Below are 25,281 nucleotides of genomic sequence, written 5' to 3' on the forward strand. Positions count from 1 at the left end.
CAAGGAGATACCACCTTACACCAGTTAGAATAGCTAAAATTAACAAGACAGGGAACAACAAATGTTGGCAGGGATGCAGAGAAAGGGGAACCCTCCTACACTGTTGGCGGGAATATAAGCTGGTGCAGCCACTCTGGAAAACAGTATGCAGGTTCCTTAAGACATTAAAAATAGAGCTACCCTATGATCCAGCAATTGCGCTACTAGATATTTACCCCAAAGATACAGATGTAGTGAAAAGAAGAGGCACATGCCCCTCAATGCTCATAGCAGCAATGTTCACAATAGCCAAACTGTGGAAGAAGCCGAGATGCCCTTCAACAGATGAATGGATAAAGAAGATGTGGTCCATATATACAATGGAATATTACTCAGCCATCAGAAAGGATGAATACCTACCATTTGCACTGACACTGATAGAAGTAGAGGGTGTTTTTAGAGGGTGTTATGCTAAGCGGAATAAGCCAGTCAGAGAAAGACAAATACCATATGATTTCACGTGTACATGGGATCTAAACAACCAACCAACCAACCAACCAAAAGAAACAGACTCTTAAATACAGAGAACTGGTGGTTGCCAGAGACGGGGAGGGTCAGGGATGGACAGGAATAGGTGCAAACCTCCACTTGTAAAATAGGTTAAGTCACAAGGACAAACAGGGCAGCATAGGGAACACAGCTAATAACACTGTCATGACACTGTGTGACTATTCTTAGTGGGGAGCATTGAGTTATGTAGACAAATGTCAAATCATGGTGTTGTACACCTGCCACTAATAGAATACTGCATGCCCACTACACTTCAATTAAAGGTTTTGAAAAATAAAAGATGAACCAATAGAAATGTATCAGCAGAGAGAAGCAGTGACGATCTAATCTAATGCAGCTGAAGAAATGCCCGTCAAAACAAGCCTCTTATGTACAAAGGAGCTTCGGCGGCAGCATTCTACACCCTTCATGCTGCTGGTAAGTGGTTCCGTGTCCCTTACTCCCTGGCCAGGAAGGGACAGGACTGGAGCACACTCTGGGAGGTCCTGAGACCCTCCGTAGGACTTACCCTCTCCTTCATGCGGGAGACGATGAACCGCAAGTATGTGCTCATCTCCTGTTTGTTTGTGTTTTTCTTCTTGATGCTCTGTTAAAAATAGAAAAGGCCAGATATAAAATGTGATTATTTACAGGTCTGTATTCATGTAAAAGACTTTTATACATAAAAGATTACAGTATGCAAAGACTATCAAAAGATGCACTATTTCCAACGTATTTGATACAAAGAAATCTTTGAAACGTGCATAGCATTTAATGTGACAATAAAATGGAAGTTGTTGTATTTGACATAATACCTTACAGAATTATGCATTTTTTCTTGATATTCAGAACTTCAACCATTTTCAGATAAAACAAATGATGACATAATAATGACATGATGTAGAATCACTTGTTCTACCAAAAAAAAAAAAGTTGTCCAAAACCCTTTAGGGAACATTTTAAATTAGTAATATTGAAGGGTAAATTTCAACATACATTATTCTTCATTTAAAAGGTTACTGAAGTCCATGTCATCTACGAATTCTACAGTACAGCTGCACACCTGCTTATCTGTTTTCAAGGGTTATGGAGTCTGTCATAACAGTTAAGAACTCCAGTTTCTATCAGCCTGACCTAAAGAGCTAATTAAGTTTTTCAATTTATGTCTCAGAAAATCTAAATTCACGTGAAGAGAAAAAGACAGGATTCTCCCTTTCACGTCTTTCCTAGACAGCGAGCAAACAAAGATGAATGTCCCATTTCCTCTGTCGAGGCTGAGGCCTCCCAGCAGACCCCTACCCTACAGAGGCAGCACCTCACACGACTGACTAGCTGTGGCCAAGACGTCCCGAGCCTTCACCCCCTTGGGCCCCCAGAGGACGGGCCTCTGCCCACTGGAGTCACTGCTCCCAAAGAGCTGTACGTGCAGGAAGTCATCCTACTATGGTCACAGACTGGAGGAAGGAGCAAACATTTCTCAGGTAACTAAGAATTCTTTGCTGTGGCGTGAATGAACTGATCACCCCCCCACACACGACGTTATCTGAATGGAAAATGGACAAACACGTTCTTTCCTGGAGATGTGGTCCCTTCCCAGGGTGCCTGGCTGGCTCAGTCGGAAGAGCATGCAACTCTTGATCTTGAGGTCGTGAGTTTGAGCCCCATGATGCGTGCAGAGATGACTTAAAATAAAATTTAGAAAAATAATAAAAAATAACCCTGGCCCCTTCTTCCCACTTCTCACCTGGACTCTGACACAATTACTGCTTCTGTTGTGCTCGACTAATGTATGACCTGGGCACACAGCTTTTTTTTTTTTTTTTGAAGATTTTATTTATTTATTTGACAGAGAGAGACACAGCAAGAGAGGGAACATAAGCAGGGGGAGTGGGGGAGGGAAAAGCAGGCTTCCCGCCGAGCAGGGAGCCCGATGTGGGACTCGATCCCAGGACCCTGGGATCATGACCTGAGCCGAAGGCAGACGCTTAACGACTGAGCCACCCAGGCGCCGCTGTGCACACAGCTTCTAAGTGATACCAGTAACAGAGCAGTTTTCAAGCCTGTCCATACCCAGAGATACTGGTGAACTTCTGGGAAACGCAGCTGGGCTTCAACCAGCGAGCACACAAGCTGAGATTTCTGAGGGAAGGTCCCTGTGCTCTGTATCTCTTTGTTCACTCATGCATCCGCTCGTTCCTCAGTTGGCTGGGACACGTGGCCAAGACCAAGCACCCTGGTGCAGGTGTGGAGCTTACCACGTGAGGACCTTTCCTGGACTCCAGGTTGAGAGTCTTTGGCGGGGGTGGGGGGCGGGGGGGGCACAACTCTGGTGTAGTTTGTGGACCCTCATTTTTCACAAGACCCACAGCCACACGTGGGAACTACAGCGGCTCCCTCCCGAAACCCAGCACCACTGAGAAGGACACTTGTGCATCTGCATGCACATGGGGAGTGTGCACGGGACTCTCGGGGTCAGCTATTCCTGATTTGGGGCAAACGTTCTTGCAACATGGACATCCTGCCATGCACTGCTCTCTACATAAATGAGCACCTTGACGGACTGTTGGAATCGGGGAAGAGAAGGGGTTAAAGGCCAAGAAGGCTGCAGTTTTTTTCACCCCTTGGGAAACTTATATTCTCGTAAAAAGAGAGAATAAAAACAAAAGCTTCCAGCTCCATGCTCTATCACGTTAACTCCAAAATATTTTGGATGTGCTACTAAAACTGCTGATCCCAAATATCAGTCTGATCATTAAATCACAAATCTGTGTAAATTCAAATAAAACATCAACCTCTATCAGGTTACAAGTCTTGTAAAACCATCCACGGGGTTAGGGTTGTTTTAACAGGTGACATACAATTTACGGGAACTAGACAACCAACACTTCACGTAACAAAGCATAATTTCAGTGCTCACTACGTATTATTCCAGACCTTCCCTCAAGGAAGCAGAGCGGGAATACTCTCGCCTCTGGGTCTCCCTTTAAATACCTGCAGCTCAACCCGGGGCGCCCTTAAAGAGAGGGGTGTGGAGTGGGGACTCCGGGACAACTGCCCTCTCCCAGCGACTGGGGATTCCACATTTGTGCAGGAAGATGGTTTTCCCTCTCTGTGCTCTCAACATCAGCCTACGAAGTACTTCACTCTTTGTCAGAATCTAACCCCTTTTGTTTGTTTGTTTAAAGACTTAGAAAATAAATCAATTCAAAATCTGGTGACAAACATGGATCCTCCTGCAGGTGTCTGGGACAGCACAGGGTTCTGTGCCTGGACCTTGGCTGCCCTAGGCACTCCCAGGGGGTGGCAGGTGCCTGCTTCCCACACCTGCAGGCCGTGGGCCCCGCTGGGGGAGCTCACACCAACAAGAGACCCTGAACACATGTGGCCTCTCCCTACAGTTCCTCAAGACCAAACGTTTGCCATAAGGTGCTCCCACACTTGCTAACCTTATGGGCTTGCTTTCTGACACTTTCCTGTTACAATTTAGAGATTTAGTATTTCACTGAAAAAATGAATGAAGCATTGCAGCCTCTGGTCAGGGCGGCACCGTGAGACTCGGGATTTCCTAGGTGACATCCACACACTGTTTCAATTGTGCCTGTCAGCCAAACCAAGACACTGAAAGTGGCTTGAGAAAAAGCCACTTGAACAGAAATTAAATGCTATTCTGTTTATAACATAAAGAAGCAGATTGCTCTTAACAGCAAGGTCAGAAAAACAAAAATAAAGCTTTTAAATATCTGCAGGCTATTTCAGACCCAATTTTTTCTCAGGCTTTGAAGACCTGTATGCATTGTCTACTTGCAGGACGCAAGACCTCTCAGGAAAGGCCTCTCTGCGACCGTGTGCGGCTCAGATACAGCCCAGTGAGTTCTGGTAACTGTTCCCATCACCTGGCAGCATAGGGATAATTTTGGTCAATGTCTACAAATAATTGGGAGAGCCTCTGCATCACATGGCCAAAGTTGTTGTAACCATTTCCAAAGGACAATAATCACACGGCTGAAGGTGTGTTACAAATGTGAGACTAAAGTAAGATGCTGTCAAACATACGACAGATGCCCAAGGGGCTGCTTTCCTTATGGGGAAAAATAATAGAAAATCTTAAACATCTTCTTGATTAAGGGATTTTTCCCACCGTCACCAACAACTGCTGGGTCTGAGCAAACTGAATGAGGCTAGGGGGATGACACAGAGAAAATATGAATCAGGTAATTCAGCCGCACTCAGGACCTTACTGTGGTTTTGGCTGAAAGAAGGTACGAGTAACCTTTGATGCCCAGCTGATTACTGACAGGGATGCCCAAGCACCATGACAGGAATAAACACTCAGGACTGAGTGGCCTGGAATTTTCAATGTTCCTTAGAGACCCAGCTTTTTCAGCTGCAGAAATGTATTTTAGCAAAAAATGAGCTTGTGGAAACAGCATCCCAGCATACCTAGTACCCAATGAAACAAGTGTGCGATCAGAGGTCCAGGAGTCTTCTCCATAGATCCCAGATCTGTGCTGCTAGAGTTGACCAAATCCATGTCCCCCAGTCTGTGATTACACAAAAGGGCGTCAGACTCTCCTGGGGATCCCCAATATCCAGGGAATTCTTCCTGCCACAGGGATAGAGCGGCAGTCGACAAACCTCGGTGAAGGGCCAGATGCTAAATATTTTAGGCTCTGAGGACACAAGGTAGATGCCTGCACCACTCAACTCTCCTACTGAACTGAAAAGCAGTCACAGGTTAGCACGTACAGCGCACAAGCATGGCTGTGTTCTTGCAACATTTTGGGATGCTGAAATCTGAACTTCTTACGATTTTCACATGTCACAAAATACTATTCCTCTCCTTGATTTTTCTTCAACCATTTGAAAACGCAAAACCCATTCTAAACTCGTGAACAGGATGCAAGCTGACGGGCCTGACTTGGCCCATGGGCCAGAGTTTGCCAACCCCTGGAACAGACTCTGTATTCTGTGAAAACAGGGACCGCAAGGGTCCAGCTCAGCCCGCTCTTCGCCAGGGCCTTGTCCAGTATGTGGCAACACAGTAAGTGCTCAATAAATACTAGCGGAAGAACTGCTAGCAGTCATCACTGGCTTCGCTGCCGACTAGAGAAAATATTCCATACAGCTGAACTCAACCACAGGAAATCCTTCCAAGTGTGAAACAGTTGTTCAGAAGCCAGCTGGTTAGCATACTCTGGCCACTCTCTGCTGCTTTTTTCAATTGTGGCGTGTAAACCGCTTCAGTCCCAGCTGACACCTAAATAGCACCTTGGCCTCCAAGCATCAAGGCTCCTGTCAATGTTTGTGAGCCCACAGACATCTAAGTCACCGGCTGGAAAGTCCTGGGCCCCAAGGCTGTGTTCTCAACAACACCCAGGCAACTGTGGTGCAGGGGGCCTCGAGTGTTGCTGCAGGAAGAACCACATCTGCCTATAAATTACCTACGGTACTTGAGGAATCAGGAAGCTCCAAGCTCTCCTCAATAACTATCTGTAATCACACAACAGAAAAGACTCATGATGAATGTTATCTGCACACAAACTGCCCGTGCTGTCATGCAACCAGCAGCTCTACAGTATCCTGCGTAGCCACGGGTAATGATGGAGTATGAAGAGTCACCATTTATAGGAAACCCCGGTATGAGACTTGCACAGCAGAGCTGGCCCAGGGCAAGGGGCTTGAAGTCCAGCCACTTCTCCTTCTGCACCACGGAAGCCCCGGAGCCCCTTAATGACAATCACTTACTAGGATAATTTTCTAAAAATATACCTGTGTTCAGTCTTTTTCACCCCCCTTCCCGGTACCAACACCCTGACGTTACCTCTCCTCTGCACGACTGAAGGGCAGAGCACCACATCTACCGACAGTGTGACTGGGCAAAAACGCAGCTTACCCACGTATGCTTGTACAATGCACCGCATTTAACCACATGGGTCCCCCGTGGCTCCATCCTAAATCCCACAGCCATGTGCACTTGGCTTTCTGGTAACAGCTTTTTTTTTTTTTTTTTTTTTTTTTAAATACTTAAGTTAAAGGAATTTCAATTTAAGTTTTAAAAAACCTCCCTTAAGCGGTCACGGTTATGACTTCTTAGTCACAGGTAAATGTTGGAGTTCGGAGGGCAATTCAGGAGGGTTCTTGGAAGCATGTTGACAAACACAACTTGGTCACAAGCTACTCCCCAGCTGGGAAGTGGGTCCAAAATCACCAGTGCAGGGTTTCCAGACTTCTCATCCCGATTCACAAACAGCATGGAATGGTACTCCCGCTGTATCTGTATTAATGTTTACGAAGTCAACTCCTTCCTATCTGACTGAGGTCGACGAGTTTTGCCTAAGTTCAGATGATACAATCGGCATGTAGCATCCAGTCTATCAAAGCACAGGCTCAGATTAATTCCACACAAAGTGACTAGTACGGTCAGGAGTGGCAGTGTTTCTACATCCACTACATCCATGTACTCACAAAGACATTGCTAAAGTACCGGCTAGGGGTGCCCAGGGGGTTCAGCCGGGGAAGCGTCTGCCTTCGGCTCAGGTCGTGATCCTGGGGTCCTGGGATCGAGCCCTGCATCGGGCTCCCTGCTCAGCAGGAAGCCTGCTTCTCCCTCTGCCTCTGCCCCTCCCCCTGCTCATTCTCTCTCTCTCTCTCTCTCTGTCAAATAAATAAATACAATTAAAAAAAAATAAAGTACTAACTAGAGAGAGGGGGGTGCTGTGCACATCAGGAAGTTTATCCTTCAACATCAAACGCCCTGTGGGGGCCTCTGGGCTCCTCTGTGCATTACAAAGATTGGGGATAGGAAAGGGATATTCAGGAAATTTCCTGGGACACAACACAGGTCCTGTGTCGACCCGTTCCTTCCCCCTTCTATACAACACTAAAGAACGAGATCTGAAACACAGAGGCCACGGGTATCCTCGGTGGGATATGCCTCTCCATTCTCTTCTGAAAATAAGTTACAAGTCTCTGTTTTCAGTCGGGGAACGAGTATCTCTTATTCTCTGCTTCATGAAGCAGTCAGCCACAGAAATACTATCTGCCTCCCTCTCCACGCCCCCCCAGACATTTGCAGAGACAATAGAAGGAAACTGTGCCTACTCTATAAGTATTTTAAGTTCATCAATACTGGAAACACATATGAGCATTTATGTATCTAGATTAAGTTGGAATCATCCTGATGTAGAAACCAGCTCAACTATTATCTCTTAATCTCTCAGAGTAAAAAGTAAAGGTTTGGTTTAATTAAAATTAACTTATTCAGCAAAAGATACATCAGGAAGAACAAATATACCACCACTCAAAACACTTCACACCCATATCCAAACTTTCTGGCCATAATGTTTTTAAATTCACCATGGAAAGACAATGTAGAAAATGTATGGTTTTCTTTCTTGTTTGGGTCCAGGTCAGATGCTATATCCAATTTTAAAAACCCTTTGGCTTTAGTAATGTTCCCATCACATTTTCCTATAGTCAAGCCTGTGATGAATAGCTCAACAGCCTCATAAAGGACTTGGTTCAAAGATCTTTTAAAAAGTAATTTTCTATTTTTTGTTGGTATAAAAATGATATGATCCAGTTGGCTTTAAAAACCGTAAAAAAATATTTGGCTCATGTTCATTTTGTATTTTTTAATATTGATTGTCTACCATACAACAAACAAAAACAAAAAGCTTCTACTTCTCTCCATTCCAGATTTGTTAATATGGTTGAAAACCTGACTCACCTATGTTCAGGGTGAAAATATTCACAAATTTCCCACATTAACCGAGAGAAACAGACCAGAAAGCAAGGGCAGTTACAGTCTCGTAGTCGACACACCATGAGGAGTACGTGTTTTCAAAGTATTTTCATTTAGCATTTTGTTCTATTTCATTCTGAACTTTAAATGAGTGACCTGCCTACTTTGGGAATTAAAAAAAAAACTGTACTCCCAACACACCAAAAAGAATGAAAAATGGATTCAGAAGTAAATTTCTATCTCCAGTTTCAAGAAATAGCTTTCATCATGGTTTTTTCTTTAGCCACCTCAGCAAGCACAAGTCCCACACTGCAAGTGACTCCAACTTGGCTCCCCCAGAACTCAGCAACACCCACACGTTGGGGCCAACCTATCAAACTCCAGGTGGCGCCTCATGGCCACTGAGTCCCGGTTTAGTTTTAGTTAAAGCAGTGAAATGCCTTCATTTTCATTATCTGCCAAATAGAAATCTGGGTCGTGGGCCTCATAAGGTCTGCTCAAGGGCCCAGTGATCCCACGGGGCAGCAGAGAGAGATACCCTGCACCCCCAAAGAGAGGTCTGCCTGGCAGCACGCAGCAAGCTCAGCAGTAATCCAGGGACCTTAGAACACATTACTTTGCCCACACATTACAGAGCATTCGAAAAGTTATCAAACATTATCCTGACGTTTACCAGCTGGAGCACAGCAGAAAGCACGCAGTGCATGCACACACATGGACATCTGCATGCGTGGGAAAGCACACGCCTGCACATACATGCACACAGGCATGCACTGCATGTTTGCACACATGCAACAGGCACGTGCACACATACACACATGTGCACATACAAGACAGATGCACAAAGAAACCCCTGGTCCCACATCCATGCGCACACCACACACACACACACACACACACACACACACCATGCAGGGACACAAACGCACACGTGCAGGCCTGCCTTCAATGACCAAGGCATCAAAAGATAAGGTGACTTTGTGATTTGGAAACTATGTAAAAAATGAAGCAACACTGAAATGAGACATCCATTTGTATCCTATCACACTGGTGACAGAAAACTGGAAAACACTCATGTTGGTATAAACAGGTGTAATCTTGGGGCGCCTGGGTGGCTCAGTCGGTTAAGCGTCTGCCTTCGGCTCAGGTCATGATCCCAGGGTCCTGGGATCGAGCCCCGCATCGGGCTCCCTGCTCAGCGGGGAGCCTGCTTCTCCCTCTCCCTCTGCCTGCCTCTCTGCGTACTTGTTCTCTCTCTCTATCTCTCTGTCAAATAAATAAATAAAATCTTTAAAAAAAAAAAAACAGGTGTAATCTTCTGGAGGGCAATTTGGTGATTTTTATCATAAATTAAAATGTGCCCATCCTTTAAATTATGAATTCCACTTCAATAAATTTATTCTGTGAAAGTGATCAGACAGAATTACATAAATACCTATTGTTTATAAGCGATTGACTATACTGTGTTTTAAAGATGTATCTTCTAGGCCACATAAGATCTTAAAAGCTACCTTCACTTAAAAGTTATGATTTTTCTCATTTTTGTCCTGAAAAATTCATGGCTATTTCAGGAATATAAAATCCAAACACACTCGACTATAACAAATTACAAACTTCATTTGCATACAGAAATAAATTATAGCGAGAAGACTGTTCATGAGAGCGTGAGTGTAGCACGGTTCTGGGCATGGGGGGACGTGGCCCCTGACAGGTAAGTTTCAGGCCGATACTGCTGGTCAGACAGGACAGTGGGGACGATGGAAATGTGCATCAGTAGGGAATAACCTAGGGCTCACCCTACTAAACATACCTGGGACAGTGCTGAATAGATGCACACTGGCTACATTCAGTCACGTATGTGAAGTTACACAGTCACAGGACAAAGGGAGGGCATGTGCACACATGCGTGTGCTCATGCACACAGAGAGAGGCCTGTGAGGACATCCACCTGCTGTGCCCTAGCATTTCTGGAAATGTCATTTTTTCTTTATCCTCCTCTAAATTACTTGAATTTTTTATAGATAACTATGAAAGAAGTAATTTTAAATCCCCCCCTTTTTTTAATGAATGAGAGTTCCCTGTAAGAGTGTAAAACAGTATGTTACTAGAATTTTTTCAAAGCAAAATGTTAACCTGACATTCAGAGGCTACTTTTCAAGAATAATCTACCCTGTCTGTACAGTTTAGTTTTTAGAAAGACAGATATTCCAAAGAAATATCCTCAGGGTTGTGAGATCCTTGAGATTTACTATGAATGCTAATATAATTATTTTAAATACAGAAAACTTTCTATCACTGCCTTCTTAAAATATCTGGAAATAGATACAGGAGATAAAGCTGCTTGAACAGCTAACTGCTGGCTGAGACCAATTCTCAGTGACATTTTCAATGCTTTCATTTTACACAGAAACAAAAGTCTTCTGATCGCTATAAGATACTAGAAATATTCAAGTTTAGATAGTAATGGATGGCTTCCACCTACTCTTTCAACCTGCACTGAAATTTGGCTCTGGGCATCTTATCTTCAAAATTCCTCATGAGTGTGTCTAGTTAATCTGTACTCTTTCCAAACACTAATGGAAAAGGAGACTGGGGAGTGATATTCTGATCTGCAACCACATTCTTCGTCACAGTCTCTACACTTTCTGCTCATTAAGTGCAAGAACATTTAAATCTGCTCGGTTACTTTCATATTAGATCACAAAAATTGTTTTACTTGAAGTTTTGACACTATTTAAAAACACAAATCAACCACAAGCCTTTCCTTAAAGATACTTGAAATCCCCTTAGAATGTCAAGGTTATTATGACCCCTTCTCCCAGGAAAGGAACTGTTAGCACGTATCTTTTTCTTGAATGTAACAATTAACAATAGAATAGATCCTACACAGAAATAAGTATTTCTTTAGATGTTTTAAAGCTCAAAATAAAACTCACCATCCCCAACCCAACATAGTTTTTTTGAGCCTCCCCAGAGTTTCTCCCAGTCTATGAAACCACTGTGGGGTCACGAGTGTTTACTGACTCAGCATCCCTGCCACAAGCTTAACCCTCTCACAACATGGGCAAGTACAAACTGACAAAGATTAAAGGAAAATCAAAGGATAGAAAGAAAGATGGGGTACACTGAGTGCCACTTTGGCTACCATGTTTCTGTGTGGTCCAGTGACTCTCTGAAATTTAACAAAAACCATCTGGTCCGTCAAAGCAGAGCAAACACACGTGGAAAATGGGACCTGACAACTTGACAGTGAATTCCTACAAAAGTAGCATTAGACATTTTCTTCAAAGGTATAATTGTTCAATTTCCACTCAGGAATATAAAACAGCCACAATAAAGTTTAACCCATCTTCAAAAATCCCAGTGTTTTTGCTCAGTCTGTACTATGAAATCTGTGGCCGTAAAGACACTGGGGCATCAGGAATTGTACTTCCTGAAGGCCAGAGTCCCTCCTATCTGATCAGCAACCCACCTCTTTTGTATTTTTACTACCTTAATGCTCTTGTTCTTAAGATCTCATTAATACCTTACTTCAAGTGTTAACTATTACCAGAAAACAGATATTTGCTTTTAAAGACGTTAAGCGTCTGCCTTTCGGCTCAGGTCATGATCCCAGGTCCTGGGATCGAGCCCCACATCAGGCTCCCTGCTCGGCAGGAAGCCTGCTTCTCCCTCTCCCACTCCCCCTGCTTGTGTTTCCCTCTCTTGCTGTGTCTCTCTCTGTCAAATAAATAAATAAAATCTTTTAAAAAAATAAAATGCACAATCCAAATCCATAAAAATAAAGTATGAATATTAGTGCAGTTTCCACACCCCCAGTTAAGCTAATTTCATGGAGACATCACAAATTCTTGCAGACACCAAAGAGGACGTCTACAGCTTGAGGCTTGATACTGATACATGCAGATTCAGGGATTTATCAATGACCTAGCATTTAGGCATTTGATAATGAATCATCATTACACACCATATTTATAATGCCACCCTAATGATCTCTTGTCTACCAAGTATGTAGTGTAGTACTGGTGAGATTAAGTATACCAAGGTAATATACTGAGTGTGTACACCAGTGCTGGTGAGATGAAGTATACTGAGGTAACACCCTGAGCATGTACGTAACGCTGGTGAGGTGAAGTATACTGAGCCTGTACAGGGATGCTGGTGAGGTGAAGTATACTGAGGTAACACACTGGGCGTGGACAGTGGTACTGGTGAGGTGACGTATACCGAGGTAACACACTGAGCACGTACAGTAATGCTGGTGAGGTGAAGTATCCTGAGCCTGTACAGGGATGCTGGTGAGGTGACGTATACTGAGGTAACACACTGGGCGTGGACAGTGGTGCTGGTGAGGTGACGTATACCAAGGTAACACACTGAGCACGTACAGTAATGCTGGTGAGGTGAGTATATTGAGGTAACACACTGAGCACGTACAGTAATGCTGGTGAGGTGAGTATATTGAGGTAACACACTGAGCACGTACAGTAATGCTGGTGAGGTGAGTATATTGAGGTAACACACTGAGCACGTACAGTAATGCTGGTGAGGTGAAGTATACTGAGCCTGTACAGGGATGCTGGTGAGGTGACGTATACCAAGGTAACACACTGAGCGTGTACAGTGGTGCTGGTGAGGTGAAGTATACTGAGCCTGTACAGGGATGCTGGTGAGGTGACATATACCGAGGTAACACACTGAGCACGTACAGTAATGCTGGTGAGGTGACATATACTGAGCTAACACACTGGGCGTGGACAGTGGTGCTGGTGAGGTGACGTATACCGAGGTAACACACTGAGCCTGAACACTAATGCTGGTGAGATGAGGTATACCGGAGTAATACACTGTGCATGTATAGGGTGCTGGTGAGATGAAGTATACTAAGAAAATACAAAGTCAAAGTTACTAAGACAGTACTAGAAGCTCATCATGCTGGCAGGAAATTCAGGACCAATACTGAAGAAGGGAAAAATTATTAAGATACAACTTTTTTACATTATAAATGAATATTTAACTCAAGTAATACAAAGTATATTCAGAAACTGAGCCCATGAGTAATCCGGGCAACTGGCATGGTTCCAAATACGATCATAGCAATTACAAATACAAAACAATAGAGGTTGCAACAAAATAACCCCTTACTAATCACCGTCAACGCCACATGCGGCGACATATTATGCAGGTGTCACACATCACTTGTACGCACACACACCACGTTCTACATCCAACAAGCACAGCCAGGTATACTTTTCACTAGGGAAATAACAGGAATGAAAATAATTGTGGAAAGTCCCTATTTTTCCTACGAGACTGTTTCATTTTGCTTTAAGTAATTAGAATGCTTTATATACAACGGTCCCATCCCTCCACCCTCCAAATAAAATACAAGCAAGGAATAAACTAACCCATGATATGACAAAAAATAAAGGCGACATTACATGGATATAAAATGGGAAGTAGATACAAAATGTTTCCAACAATGTGCCTTTTGCTGGCTTGTGTTTCCTGAGTGGCAAGGACAGATTGAACCGAACCTGGTGTGGGAGACTATTCCTTGATTTCCAAAGGCTAGCCATGACAGGAGTCACACAATCCAGAGGCAAGTGTAACATAAGGGAAGAAAGTGTATTTTTATGTGACTGGAACTTTCTACAATCCATACCCTGAATATGTCAGGTGTTCTGGGGGTATGCACTGACCAGTGCTGTGTTCATTCACCATCATTTCAGCAGATAACCCCCACCCTCCAGTCCATCATCCATTCACCTGGCACGCCCACCTGGGGTATCTTGCACAGCTATTATCAGTGAATTCCAACCCTCTGACCAGCACATGAAAGCTCATAGGTACTCACCCTGCATACTGGGCACTGCCAGTGACTACTGCTGTCTCTAAGCCTGTACTCATCAGACAAACACTTGGAATGATACACACGAAAACACAGGTCACATATCAACACCTCTCCAGGCAAATGGCATTCAAAACAATACCAGTCATGATTTTCTGTTTCCCAGTCCTACAAAAAATACAAAATAATTTCGTATGACATTTTGTCAATATCTGCAATAACTAAGAACAAAATTGAAACTAAAGTCTATCAGAAGTTAGGCATTAAAAACAATTTTAGACATTTACTGTGTTAAAACAAGAGGGAAAAATACCTAGAAATTTGCTTCTTTAGAGTTTCTTTCCTAAACAATATTAATACTCAGAATATTTTAAGGTGATCTGATAGTAAAACCAGCCCAAATGAAGTAAGTCCAGAGCCAATCCCAGTTCTAACATTATCTTTCATTTTTTATATAATCTATGGAATAATTTCTTTAGTAAACTGAATACCCCAAACCAGTACCTACAGCTTAGTATTTCAAATAAACCAACCTCTGTTTTGTTCTGCATCTTAACAAAATATAGTAAGTACTTAGCACACTGTGGGAACAGAGAGAATAGTAGTAAATGGTGATGCTCACTATTCTTATCTTCTCATCCATGGTATTGGATGCTTTATTGAAAATAACATTAATCAGAATGTCCATGTTCTGACAGTTGTCAAATTTTCAGGGTCTGTTGAATTTGGAAAAATAAATTGAAAATGTGAAACTAAAGGTTTAATCACATTCTCCAAAGGACATTACCATAAAGAAACAAAAAAGGAAGTAGGCTTCTTTTCTTATTGGGACTATCCCCGGAAGGGCGGGTACTCTCGCACATTTTCTGTTACACTCTGTGTGTGAACAGCCAACGCCATTTAACTAGAAACAGGAAGATGTTACAAGTTGTCCTAATTTAGAACTAATTCATTAATTCATTCCTCATAAATATCACTCTTAGCTTTTATCAAAAAATACCTGTGTTAAGAGTGATGGATTAACTCTCAACCTTCCTCTGTTGATGTGGTTAATAAATGAACAAGGGTGGAGCCCACACGTAGTGCAATCCAAGCCACTTTCAATGGGGACCCTGAAATTCCAGGCTTAAGCTCCACCATCATTTTTCTTTTCATAAATCACTGCCTACAGTCTGCTTCTGGGGTTGGGCAGCTTTCTTGTTTTCTCTTAGGTCAGTAACTGCCCCAACCCACGGGCTTCAGCGTGGGACTTGTCTAGGAAGCAGTGGTTCCTTTGGCACCAAAGGTCCACACTTATCACAATCACTGCTTGACCTCACAAAGGGCCTACCACCCACTCCTTCAAAAGAGAAGTTTCCCAAGTTCATGTCTTCCTACCCATATTCAGAGTCATGGCTAGAGTACATTACCAAATTCTGCAAAAATGTAAATTTTTGGTTTGCTTTTTATTTAAAAAGTGGCCTTTATCAACCAAAGTAATAAAAAAGCATGACCATTTCTGGTTATTTGCTGCAGATTTGCTGCAAACTTATTTTGGTAGAGGGACTTCAGTCAGACTACTTAAAAAAATCATAAGATATTGCTCTGACATTTGACCCTAATTTGCACATGGTAGAAGAAACGTAGCTCACCAAGCTGGACACAACACGTGCGTGTGGGCCCTGGCTGTGACAACGGTCGTTGGGGGTGCCCGTCTCACAGGGCTCAGGTGGGAAGCTGCACGTAAGCTATTACAAGTTTTGTCTCATAAATTGTCGATAAATTAGGTTTCAGCAAGGACAACACACTTTGGTCTATTTTCAATTAACAGAAGAACTCTTTCCCAGTTTGAAACAAAGTCTTTCAGAATATTTTCTTCATAGCTGTTCAGAAACATCTTAAAGGATTTCGATGGCTTTTATTTGACTTTTTATGAACAAAAGAAACCATCCTTCATCATTTGCATTTTTTTATATTAATTCATCTTCCTGTAATTCTCAAAATGGGAACTGGATCACCAAGACAAGGCACACAGCTCAGGTCTCCCAAGTGCTTCCTGCCTTCTGACCCATCCCACCATGACACAAAGAGGAAAGTGGATCTCTCTTCACCAAAGTGTGTAATCCTAGACCTAGTTTTTCACAACTGTAGGAATGAATGTATAACTCAAATCAAGTAAAAGTAGAGAAACATGTGGATACCTGTTAATGTAACAGCATGTATGTGCTGTTCATTCTTTTAAGGATAGCAGTAGCTACTCAGAACATGTAACATGCAAAAGTCAAGTTCAAAAGTTATTAGATTTTGAATCCAGGAAATGTTGTTATGGGTATAAATGATATAAGCATGTTTGTTATAGGCAGAGTTGCCTACAGTTTGTCTTTAAGTAAACACAATCCGTTGATATAGTACTTCTGAAATACTCAATGTGTGCCAAAAGGTAAGTGTGCATTTTCACTGGATTTCACCAGATGTCAGCAAACTACTCTAGACAGAGCCTGATTGACAGCATATTATGTGAAATGACACCCCAATACTTCCAGAAAGTTTTAAAAATGCAAACCTACTAGCATAAAATCCAAGACTAGAAGCAATGTAAAGACAGTATGATCTTAATGAATAACTCTAGCAAGAATAAACTAAGATAGCCTAAAAAAAAAGATGGAAATGTAATACAAAAAAAGGCAGAATTAAAAAGTAAAATAACATAGTGCAAAATCAGTTCACCTTGTTTGGGGCTGCTGTCCTGGAGAAAGGCTGCATACTGTAGGCCTTTCAAAATAAAAACAAAATAATCTTGGTCTCTCTACTACAACGTTGCTCATTATCAGGCAATACACAGAGCTAAAGGGATTTGGTACACAGTCAACTATTATTTGCTATACAACTTACATTATTTTGTAGATGATACCAATTGATAATCTATGAATGTGCTAATCATCAATGAAAAGACAGTAGCATGCGAACTCAAGACTCATTACTAGTTTAAGAGATAACTTTGACACTAACACAAAAGCTACAAATCGACAAAGAGAAAATTCAGAGAGAATTCATGTGCCATGAAACCTATAGTATGTTTGGGAAACATTTCACTGACAAATTCTGTGCCATTATAAATTTGCACAAGACCATGAATGTATGTCCTTTTGATGTGAAAGTGGCTCAAGGCTGGATTTTTTTTAAAACTTGGGAGTGATGAATGCGAACAAGGTAAACTCACTACTTGACCATGGTGTGAGGTTCACACAGGCTGTCTTCAGAACCTGGGAGAACAGAGTCCACCATCTAGAAGCAGCCTGCTGACCTACTCCGTCACCACGTACAGCATTTGCTTAAGACCCTAGAGCCACACTGGCTCAAATCCTGCCTCCAGCCTTGGGGGGCTCTGTGATCTGGGGCAGGATACTTAGCTTCTCTATGTATCATTTTCTATCTGTAAAATGAACAAAACAGTAGTGCCTCAATCAGAGGGTTTTTGTAAGGATGAAATGAGTTATGCTCAGAAAGTGCTAGCTGGTTACCGAGAGGATCTGCTGACGTACAAATGACTTGAGGACAAGTCACGTAACGACGTGGTGTTTGTAATAATACACGTGCGAGTTTCTTTTTCAGGACTTTAAGTTCCTGATGACAGCTGACACAGCATTTCTATAAGCCAGACAGAGCAAGACACACTGCTGACTGAGGGCTCGCTGGGAGAGCTGTGTCTGTAACTAGGCTTCCCAACCTGTAATCCACCCTCATTACATTCCAAAGAGATTCTAACCTTTAAAGTCTTTCCTTACTTACATGTAACGAGCAGATAAATCTTACTTTATCAAATATGTGTTTGATGTGGTATTTAACATGGATACAATGCAAAATCAGTTAGTCATTGAGAGCTAAGAATTTGATGATTAAATATCTCCAGTCATTTTAAATATTATTTTTTAAAAAAATAAAACTATTATAACACTGCTTAGTGAACTAGAATTTAGACAGAAGGAGGGAAAAAAAGGAACCACACACACACACACACACACACACACACAACCAGTCAAACAAAGCTGAATGGAATATAACAGGATAGCATGATCCAAAATGCTCTACTGAAGAGAATGGAAATTCTTTACCAAATCAAGAATAATTTCTAAGTACATTACAGTTTGAATACACATAGAACCATAGTACAATTGGTTTCTAGTTAATTAATAATCACAGACAATACTTCACTTTGTAAATAAGTGACTTTGTATATCTTTGCATCTGAGACAGGTAATGGATCTTTGGAAGAAATGTGTAGTTCTGCACATAATTAGCATAAATGTAATAAAATATATTTCACTTAAAAAAATCAATGGTATCCAGCGAGCTTGAAATTTTGCACTTAGGGTACTTACAACATATGATTGGTTAATTTATGACAACTAAACCACAAAAATGCAAAGATCTAAATTTAAACATTTCTCAGTTCAATACTTGTATTTACAAAGTGGGCCGAGACGGTCAAGCTGCTTGAATTCAGCAGCTTCTCTTCGCATTTTTTCCAGAGCAAATTAAGAGAACACTTCTTGCTGTGGCTGTATGATGGTGTGACTTCTGAAGGAAAAGACACAGATGCAATCCTCTCTCATCTAAAAGATGTGAATGTAACAAGTTTCTAGAGGTATATAAATCACAGATGCTTTTAGACTGGCCATTTTGAATGTGGAGAAACAGAGTGATGGGGAAGTGTCTAATCTTGCCCCTCTGCAAATTAAGGCCAAATCCATGTATCCCCAGGAGAACATGTGATCCCTTCAAAGAAACCACAAAATGTGTATTTTCATTAATTATGCTTCTTTAATAAGTGTTAAAACCTTAAATACATGGGAAAAAGCAAAATATAAAGAATTCTATCTTTTCACCTAGGCCTACTTGGAAAGCAGCATGAGGTCCTGCTTCTTGGCAGGAGAATGTGCTTGGACTGACGCAGGGCACGGCAGCTGGGACCTGAGCTCCTGCGTGCAGGTGTGTCTGAGTCACCAGCAGGAAGCTGACCGAGGGCTCTAAGTGACAGTGCAAGGGGTCCCGGGGCAGCTGCTCTACAAACATACTGATTCTGAAATAGCAGTAATCGGGAAAGAAGAAATGAGACCCGAGCCCAGATCTGGGAGGTGAGTAAAAATTGTACTTTCACAGCACATGTCACTGATGTGAACTTTTAAGTCAACCCTGACACTGGTAACCAAATCACTTAGTGTCAGATCAAACGTACCTGTCAAATAATAAGGCTGAGCCACAACTCTGCACCAGAAACCACGAAGAAAGCCGGAAGTCATTAAAATAGATGGTATTACAACTGTCTCAGCATCGAAACACATATTTGATGTTTTATCCGCACATGATCCCTAGCTCAAGGCTACCTGCCCTACTAGATTGCACTGAATTCTTTTATAAGACCTTCCTATCTCTAGTGAGCACCTTCTGAGTTAGAAGTTAAAGGCATGAGAAATTAACGTCTTTACTACAAAGGGAGCTACTAAATGCCAAATTCAGCCCAGCCAATGGTAACATTCTGCCCAAGAAATAGGTTTCTCAAGATGTGAGAATCACACATGGACTGAAGTAGCCCTCCATGCATATTTCTCCAGCACAAGCAGATGATGAAGCCATCTAGGAGAACATGCAAGATTGCTTTAAAAATCAAAAGAAAAAAGCCTTGATCTAACCAAACGTTGAATGGTCAGACAGCGCAAGGTTTCACTGTGCCCTGGGTCTCTTGGCCTTGACTCAGATAATTTTGAAAGCTCTGAGAACTATTTCTAGAAGAATTACTTGGATCCTATGAGTGAGTACTCATGACATACAAATCTGGAAGAAAACTGTAGAAAATTTACAAGCGTGTCTCCCAGGTTCAGCAAGACTGTCATTTTTAAATTGGTTGGTACACAGATACTTTTGCTGCTTTGTTGACTAATATTTAAGCAAACCACTTAAAATTGAGAGTGGCCTCATTTTTAATAATTATGTTTTTCCTTCTGCTTTCTCAAATGGACATACTTAAAATATCACCAGGAAGATGCTTATCTACCGCCTAACTTTGTCACAGTTTCTCCCAGTGACTCACCACTTGGACAGGGCCTAGCGGTGGTTGGGATCAGAACCTCAATGTCCAGAAATCATTCCAGTCTGGCAGAAGGAACCTCAGTACAACAGAGGCCAGTCTTTGACTTATACAGGCTTCCTCTTCACAGATTATTTATAATTATATCCTGACATATTGTTAGCGTTAGGCATTTATTACATGATTGCTAGGTTTAATAAAAATAGTGTTTAAGATATGCATATCTTTTAATTGTATCAGTTTTTAAAAATCAGCATCGGGAGAAAAGGCAGCCAAGGTGGAATACAAATGTGACCCCAACAGGCTCTCCGCTCAGTGACAGTGGAGAGGCGTGAGGACCACCTTCTCCTTCCCACCACAATGGCAGTAAAGACAAGTCCAACCTCCATGCTAACACAGAGTATCTCAGGAACATACCGTGGGGACTTACCAAGGGAAATCAGCTCTTGCCCACCTCTGAGCTACAGCTACTATTTTTAGAGAATATAGAAGGAAAAGAAGAGCTTTACTACCCATTTTTCAAATGACAAAACTTCCTGAGTAAAGAATATTTTAACTTCAGGGCACCTGGGGGGCTCAGTCAGTTAAGTGTCTGCATTCAGCTCAGGTCATGATCTCAGGGTCCTGGGATCGAGTCCCGCATCGGGCTCCCTGCTCTGCGGGGAGCTTGCCTCTCCCTCTCCCTCTGCTGCTGCCCCTGCTTGTGCTCTCTCTTGCTCACTCTCTCTCTCTCTCAAGTAAGTAAAATCTTTTTAAAAAAAGAATATTTTAACTTCAAATTAAAGGTTTATAAAAAGGAATAAGCACAAAATTGTATGCCTTTCCTTCCCAAGACCATGTATGTCTGCTCGACTTCTTCTCTTGACAGTGAGTCAGAAAGTCAACAGACAACAAGATGAGTAACTTACATCTTTCAATTTAAGAACTCAGTGTTCAGAGAATTATATGTACCAGGTATGTAAAGTATGAAGGAGGGCCCCAGCCTCAACTTCCAGCACGTGGGGCTGGCCCACAGAACACCTCTGTGCGAGTTAGAACAGGGGCCCTCCCCTGACGCTGGCTTCACTAGGGGAGACACATGGTGCCCAACACGCGAGCGCTGCTGGCTATGGGGGATGAGTGCACATCCGGGGTTGTGCGGGTCAGAACGGCCCCTACACAGCGGCCTGCATGCACAGACTACACGTCAGCTGTGTCCTTCTAGAGGACTCGGTGCGTGACCACGACAGCATGACAGCACTGGGAGCATGGGTTAATCCGGTCATGGGTTTGCGAGACACACACAATCTCATCACTCCATAGTTGCCCCTCAAACAAATCCAGTGTCTCGGGGAAACCTCTTTACACATCTCCTTGTGTTTGAAGATACAGGCTTAAAAGTAAAAAGACCCTGATGACAATTTTTGCTTGTGTGGTTAGTAAGAAACGTGTTTTTGCTACACTATATTATAGACATTTCTGAAGCATATTTATTTGCTGGCCAAAACTCGCTTTGAGTACATGGTTATATGCTTTATATAGATAATCTCACTTAATCCTTAAAACAATCAAGTGAAATACATATTAATATGCTCATATTACAGGTGAGGAATGAGGATCAGAGGTTAAGAAATTTCCTCAAGGTCACAGAACAAAATAAACACGTGGGGTGGGATGGGGAACCCTCTCTGTTAACATGTAAGACCTAACCTCTTTCTGCTACACTACACTGCTTCTCCATTTCTCGTACTTGCTTATTTTATAAACTAGGCACAATTTTCGTACACCCGGTTGCACTTGTAACATGCATACTTAGTGTAAGAAATGTTTGTAAGAACCAACCAGAATTAATAGAACCTGTACAGTGGTTGTTTGATTTACATCTAAAATTTCATCTTGAAAAAAGAAAAAAGGGATGATGCTATAAATACGTGCAGTAAGGACACGTCCATGTACAATACAGAACACAGAGTCTAACGTAACGGTGAAGGCGGGACAGCTCATTAGCTGCTCGTGGGAGTCAAACACCCACCTGAAGAGGAAGAAAAGCTTATGGGGAGGCACAACCCTAAAAAGTAAGAAGTAAAATCTCTTGCATGAAAAATGTACACGTGGTGTACAAACCAAAATCCTGTGGATTAAGCTGCACTTACTATTGGTTGATTATATGTAGACCTCAGAAATTTCCATACTAAGTCTGTAAATTTCCAAGTGTTTGGGATTAGACATTTTCTATTACCTGAATTATTTTCAGTATATAATAAGCTATCAATTATCAAACGTCTGGTGGAGACCGGTTTAGATCACCTCACATTAAAATTATTGGGACTTGGCACCCAAAGTTTCTTTACTGGCAACAAAGCTCTACTTTTCTGAGAGGAAGTGAACAGAGAAATTATTATGATAGAAACATTCTCGCTTAAGTTTTCAAGAGAAAAGTTCAAGTGCACAGATCAAATGATACCAGTGAAATTAAACATTCTTTCCTCCACGTTTTCTATTTGTGGAAAGTGTGAATTTTCTTTCCTAAAACTTTGAAGGCACAGATTAAACTTAGAAACACAGTGTTACAACTGAACAACTTCTCTAACATTTAGACCAGCTGCCCCCAGAAAACATGCAGTCAGTCTGCTGCTCTGGGACCGGACAGCAAACCTGTATGCGGTCACATCCGCCGTAGAGCCAGAAAGGGAAATACAATTCATAATTCTTGGGAAAAGTTCCCACAAAGAACCAATTTTAAAATTTTGTGTCATTTTTATGACATTGGAGAATTCATGATAAACACTCTCAAAACACCTACTTACTAAATCGATTCCTTTTAGAAACTAAAAAAAAAAAAACCAGTATCTATTATATTTGAAACCTATCATCTTTAAATGATGTTCCTTAGCAAATATTAAGACTTTTCTAATCAAGGTATTAGAAATAGCAAAGGCCAATAAAGGTGGGAATATAAAAATATTACATACGAAACCAATGTTTACACATAAGAAACAAATGCCCAAGGTTCCAAGTAAAAGATTAAAATGTCCTCACTTAGAAGGGGAGTCAAAGTAAGAACTAGGCAAAATATAAAGAAAATGAGCTTTGTCTTTCCTGATTTCTGCTGGAGCGCCACCAAACCGGTTATGGTCACGGTCAGTGAGGATACCATCCAAGGAACCGTAGTTCCTGCAGAAGCCCTACTGACAGGTGGCCCTGGGCGCAGACGACATCAGCCCAGGATGAGAGTCTCCCATTCACTCTGTCTAGATAGCATCGACATTATCCTACATGAAACAGTCTGCACTAACATTTACTGAAGAAAACAGGAAGACCATTAGTTACATGTACAGTAAAGAGGACTTTTAGTTTTCAGATTCAAGGGAACCTAGACAGAGAAAGGAGCCTCTTTGTAGAAGTGAGTTTCCTCCTAAAGAAGGAGGAAATTACCCATCCTGCCAACGTAGGCCCTCCATGTTAATAAGAAATACTGAAGTGAAACACTAGTCAACTTCTAAAAATGAATTACTATGGGTTGTAGTTAAATAATGTTCAAAGACTTAAAGTCAGCATCTCCAAATTTATCAAATAAAATATACTTACAATCTCATCTCCTGGCAACCAGTATCCTTCCTGCTCAATACCAGCTTTTGAGCCTTTGCAGCCCACTGTTAGGGTTTCGACAATGAGACCATCTTTCACAGCCAGGCTCAGCTGACGCGTGGTCTCTTTTGGATGCATACCGTGGACTCGAGACATGTACCTGAGTACAGAGGAAAAACAAATTAAAAACCCCTTAGGACTCGACAATAAATAAATCCACAAGGGTGATTTATTTCTCCTTTGTTACTACTCGTACTTACGAGGGCCCTACCGAAGAAACAAAGTCCTGGATATTTGTCTTTTAATTATCACGCTATTTTAAAGCTTAATTCTATTTGTATATTTAGAGGAGTATTTGTTCAAAATAGTCCTTACGGAGCAAACGGAAATCACTTAACAGACTTTAGTCTAACATCCCACGCAGCTCTGGCCTCTGCAGCAACTCACACTCTCAGTCTGCAAATTCAGAATTCAGAATGTTATCATTTCCAGTCCCAAGACTTCCAAATATAAAATACCCAGACTCAAAACTTAGGAAATGACACTAAAGAACGTGTAAGAATTACATGACTGGCTGCTGACATATAAAGAAACAAGAATGTATGTTGGGATCCATTAGGCAAAAATGTGATTTTCAATGAAATATACTTTGGATTGGATCACTACACAGAATCCCTGATTTACAGTCATATGGCATTTTACTCAATTTTAAGAAAATGTACTATTTCAAACACACTCTGGACCACAGAGAATACTACTGGAGGGTCCCTTGTATTCGCCGGTTCTATGAACTCATGTTAACATGAGGGCACATTTGCTTCATTGCTTGTTTCTTAAGGACAATGTTACAGATATATTTGAATTTATGCTATTTTCCCATTCCTTCCATTCAAACCCCAACACCCTCCACCAGGAGGCTCCTGGACATCCACACACAAGGCATGGAACAAGGTGAACCAGGCCAGCCGCAGCCTCCCCAGAGAGGCGCTAGGTGTACAAGACGTAGAGGCAACGCCTACAAGATTCATCTGTCATTTCAGTATCAAAGCCTTCGCAACAACAAATGCAAGTACTCGTCATGGATCCACCTTCCAAATTCAAAGGACACATTTCAATGAAGAAAAGTAGTGAACCCCAACTGAGGACTGATGAACGTGCAGTGTGTAGCAGACAACGGTTTTCTGTTCACAAGATCACGAACTTGTCAAAGATGCTGCTCCGTCTGTCAGTGCAGGTAGCTGGAGGGTTCAGGAGGAGAGGAGGGGGTGACGATGAGCGTACCTCAGCCTTGACCAACTGACCTGCAAGCATAACCACCAGGGCCCCGGGAGAGACCTGGAGGCTGACGGACAGCCCGAGGGGAGAAGGCGGGTCGCTGGTGCAGCTTGACTCTGATGTAGAAAGTCAGGGCTAGCAGAAATCACCAAGTCCAGCGGGGGGGGGCAGGGACATGGGCCAAGGTGAACGTGTCCTAACGTCCTCACCATTCACGGGAGGGAGCCAACAGAGAAGACCTCAAGAATGAAG

General features: G+C 42.2%; 1 protein-coding gene across 15 annotated transcripts in view; it reads right to left on the bottom strand.

Moving 5' to 3' along the window:
- The window catches only part of ZMYND11 (zinc finger MYND-type containing 11), a 129,052-nt gene that overhangs the window by 22,330 nt on the left and 81,441 nt on the right, over window positions 1–25,281 (bottom strand). For 9 of the 15 annotated variants that reach the window (XM_045874523.3, XM_064592178.1, XM_045874521.3 and 6 more), the window contains 4 exons: window positions 23,755–23,914; window positions 16,830–16,874; window positions 14,130–14,291; window positions 1,058–1,135 (listed from right to left, as the gene is read on the bottom strand). In XM_045874523.3, the coding sequence (XP_045730479.1) occupies window positions 1,058–1,135; window positions 14,130–14,291; window positions 16,830–16,874; window positions 23,755–23,914 (445 nt within the window). Of the gene's footprint in view, window positions 1–1,057; window positions 1,136–14,129; window positions 14,292–14,745; window positions 14,840–16,829; window positions 16,875–23,754; window positions 23,915–25,281 lie in introns of those variants that run through there. The other 6 variants (XM_045874528.3, XM_064592174.1, XM_064592172.1 and 3 more) reach the window with 3 other exon arrangements.

The sequence above is a fragment of the Mirounga angustirostris genome, unplaced genomic scaffold, assembly GCF_029215605.1.
Source record: "Mirounga angustirostris isolate CCGP_5_RB_7025 unplaced genomic scaffold, mMirAng1.0.hap1 SCAF_5, whole genome shotgun sequence".
Lineage (NCBI taxonomy): Eukaryota > Metazoa > Chordata > Mammalia > Carnivora > Phocidae > Mirounga > Mirounga angustirostris.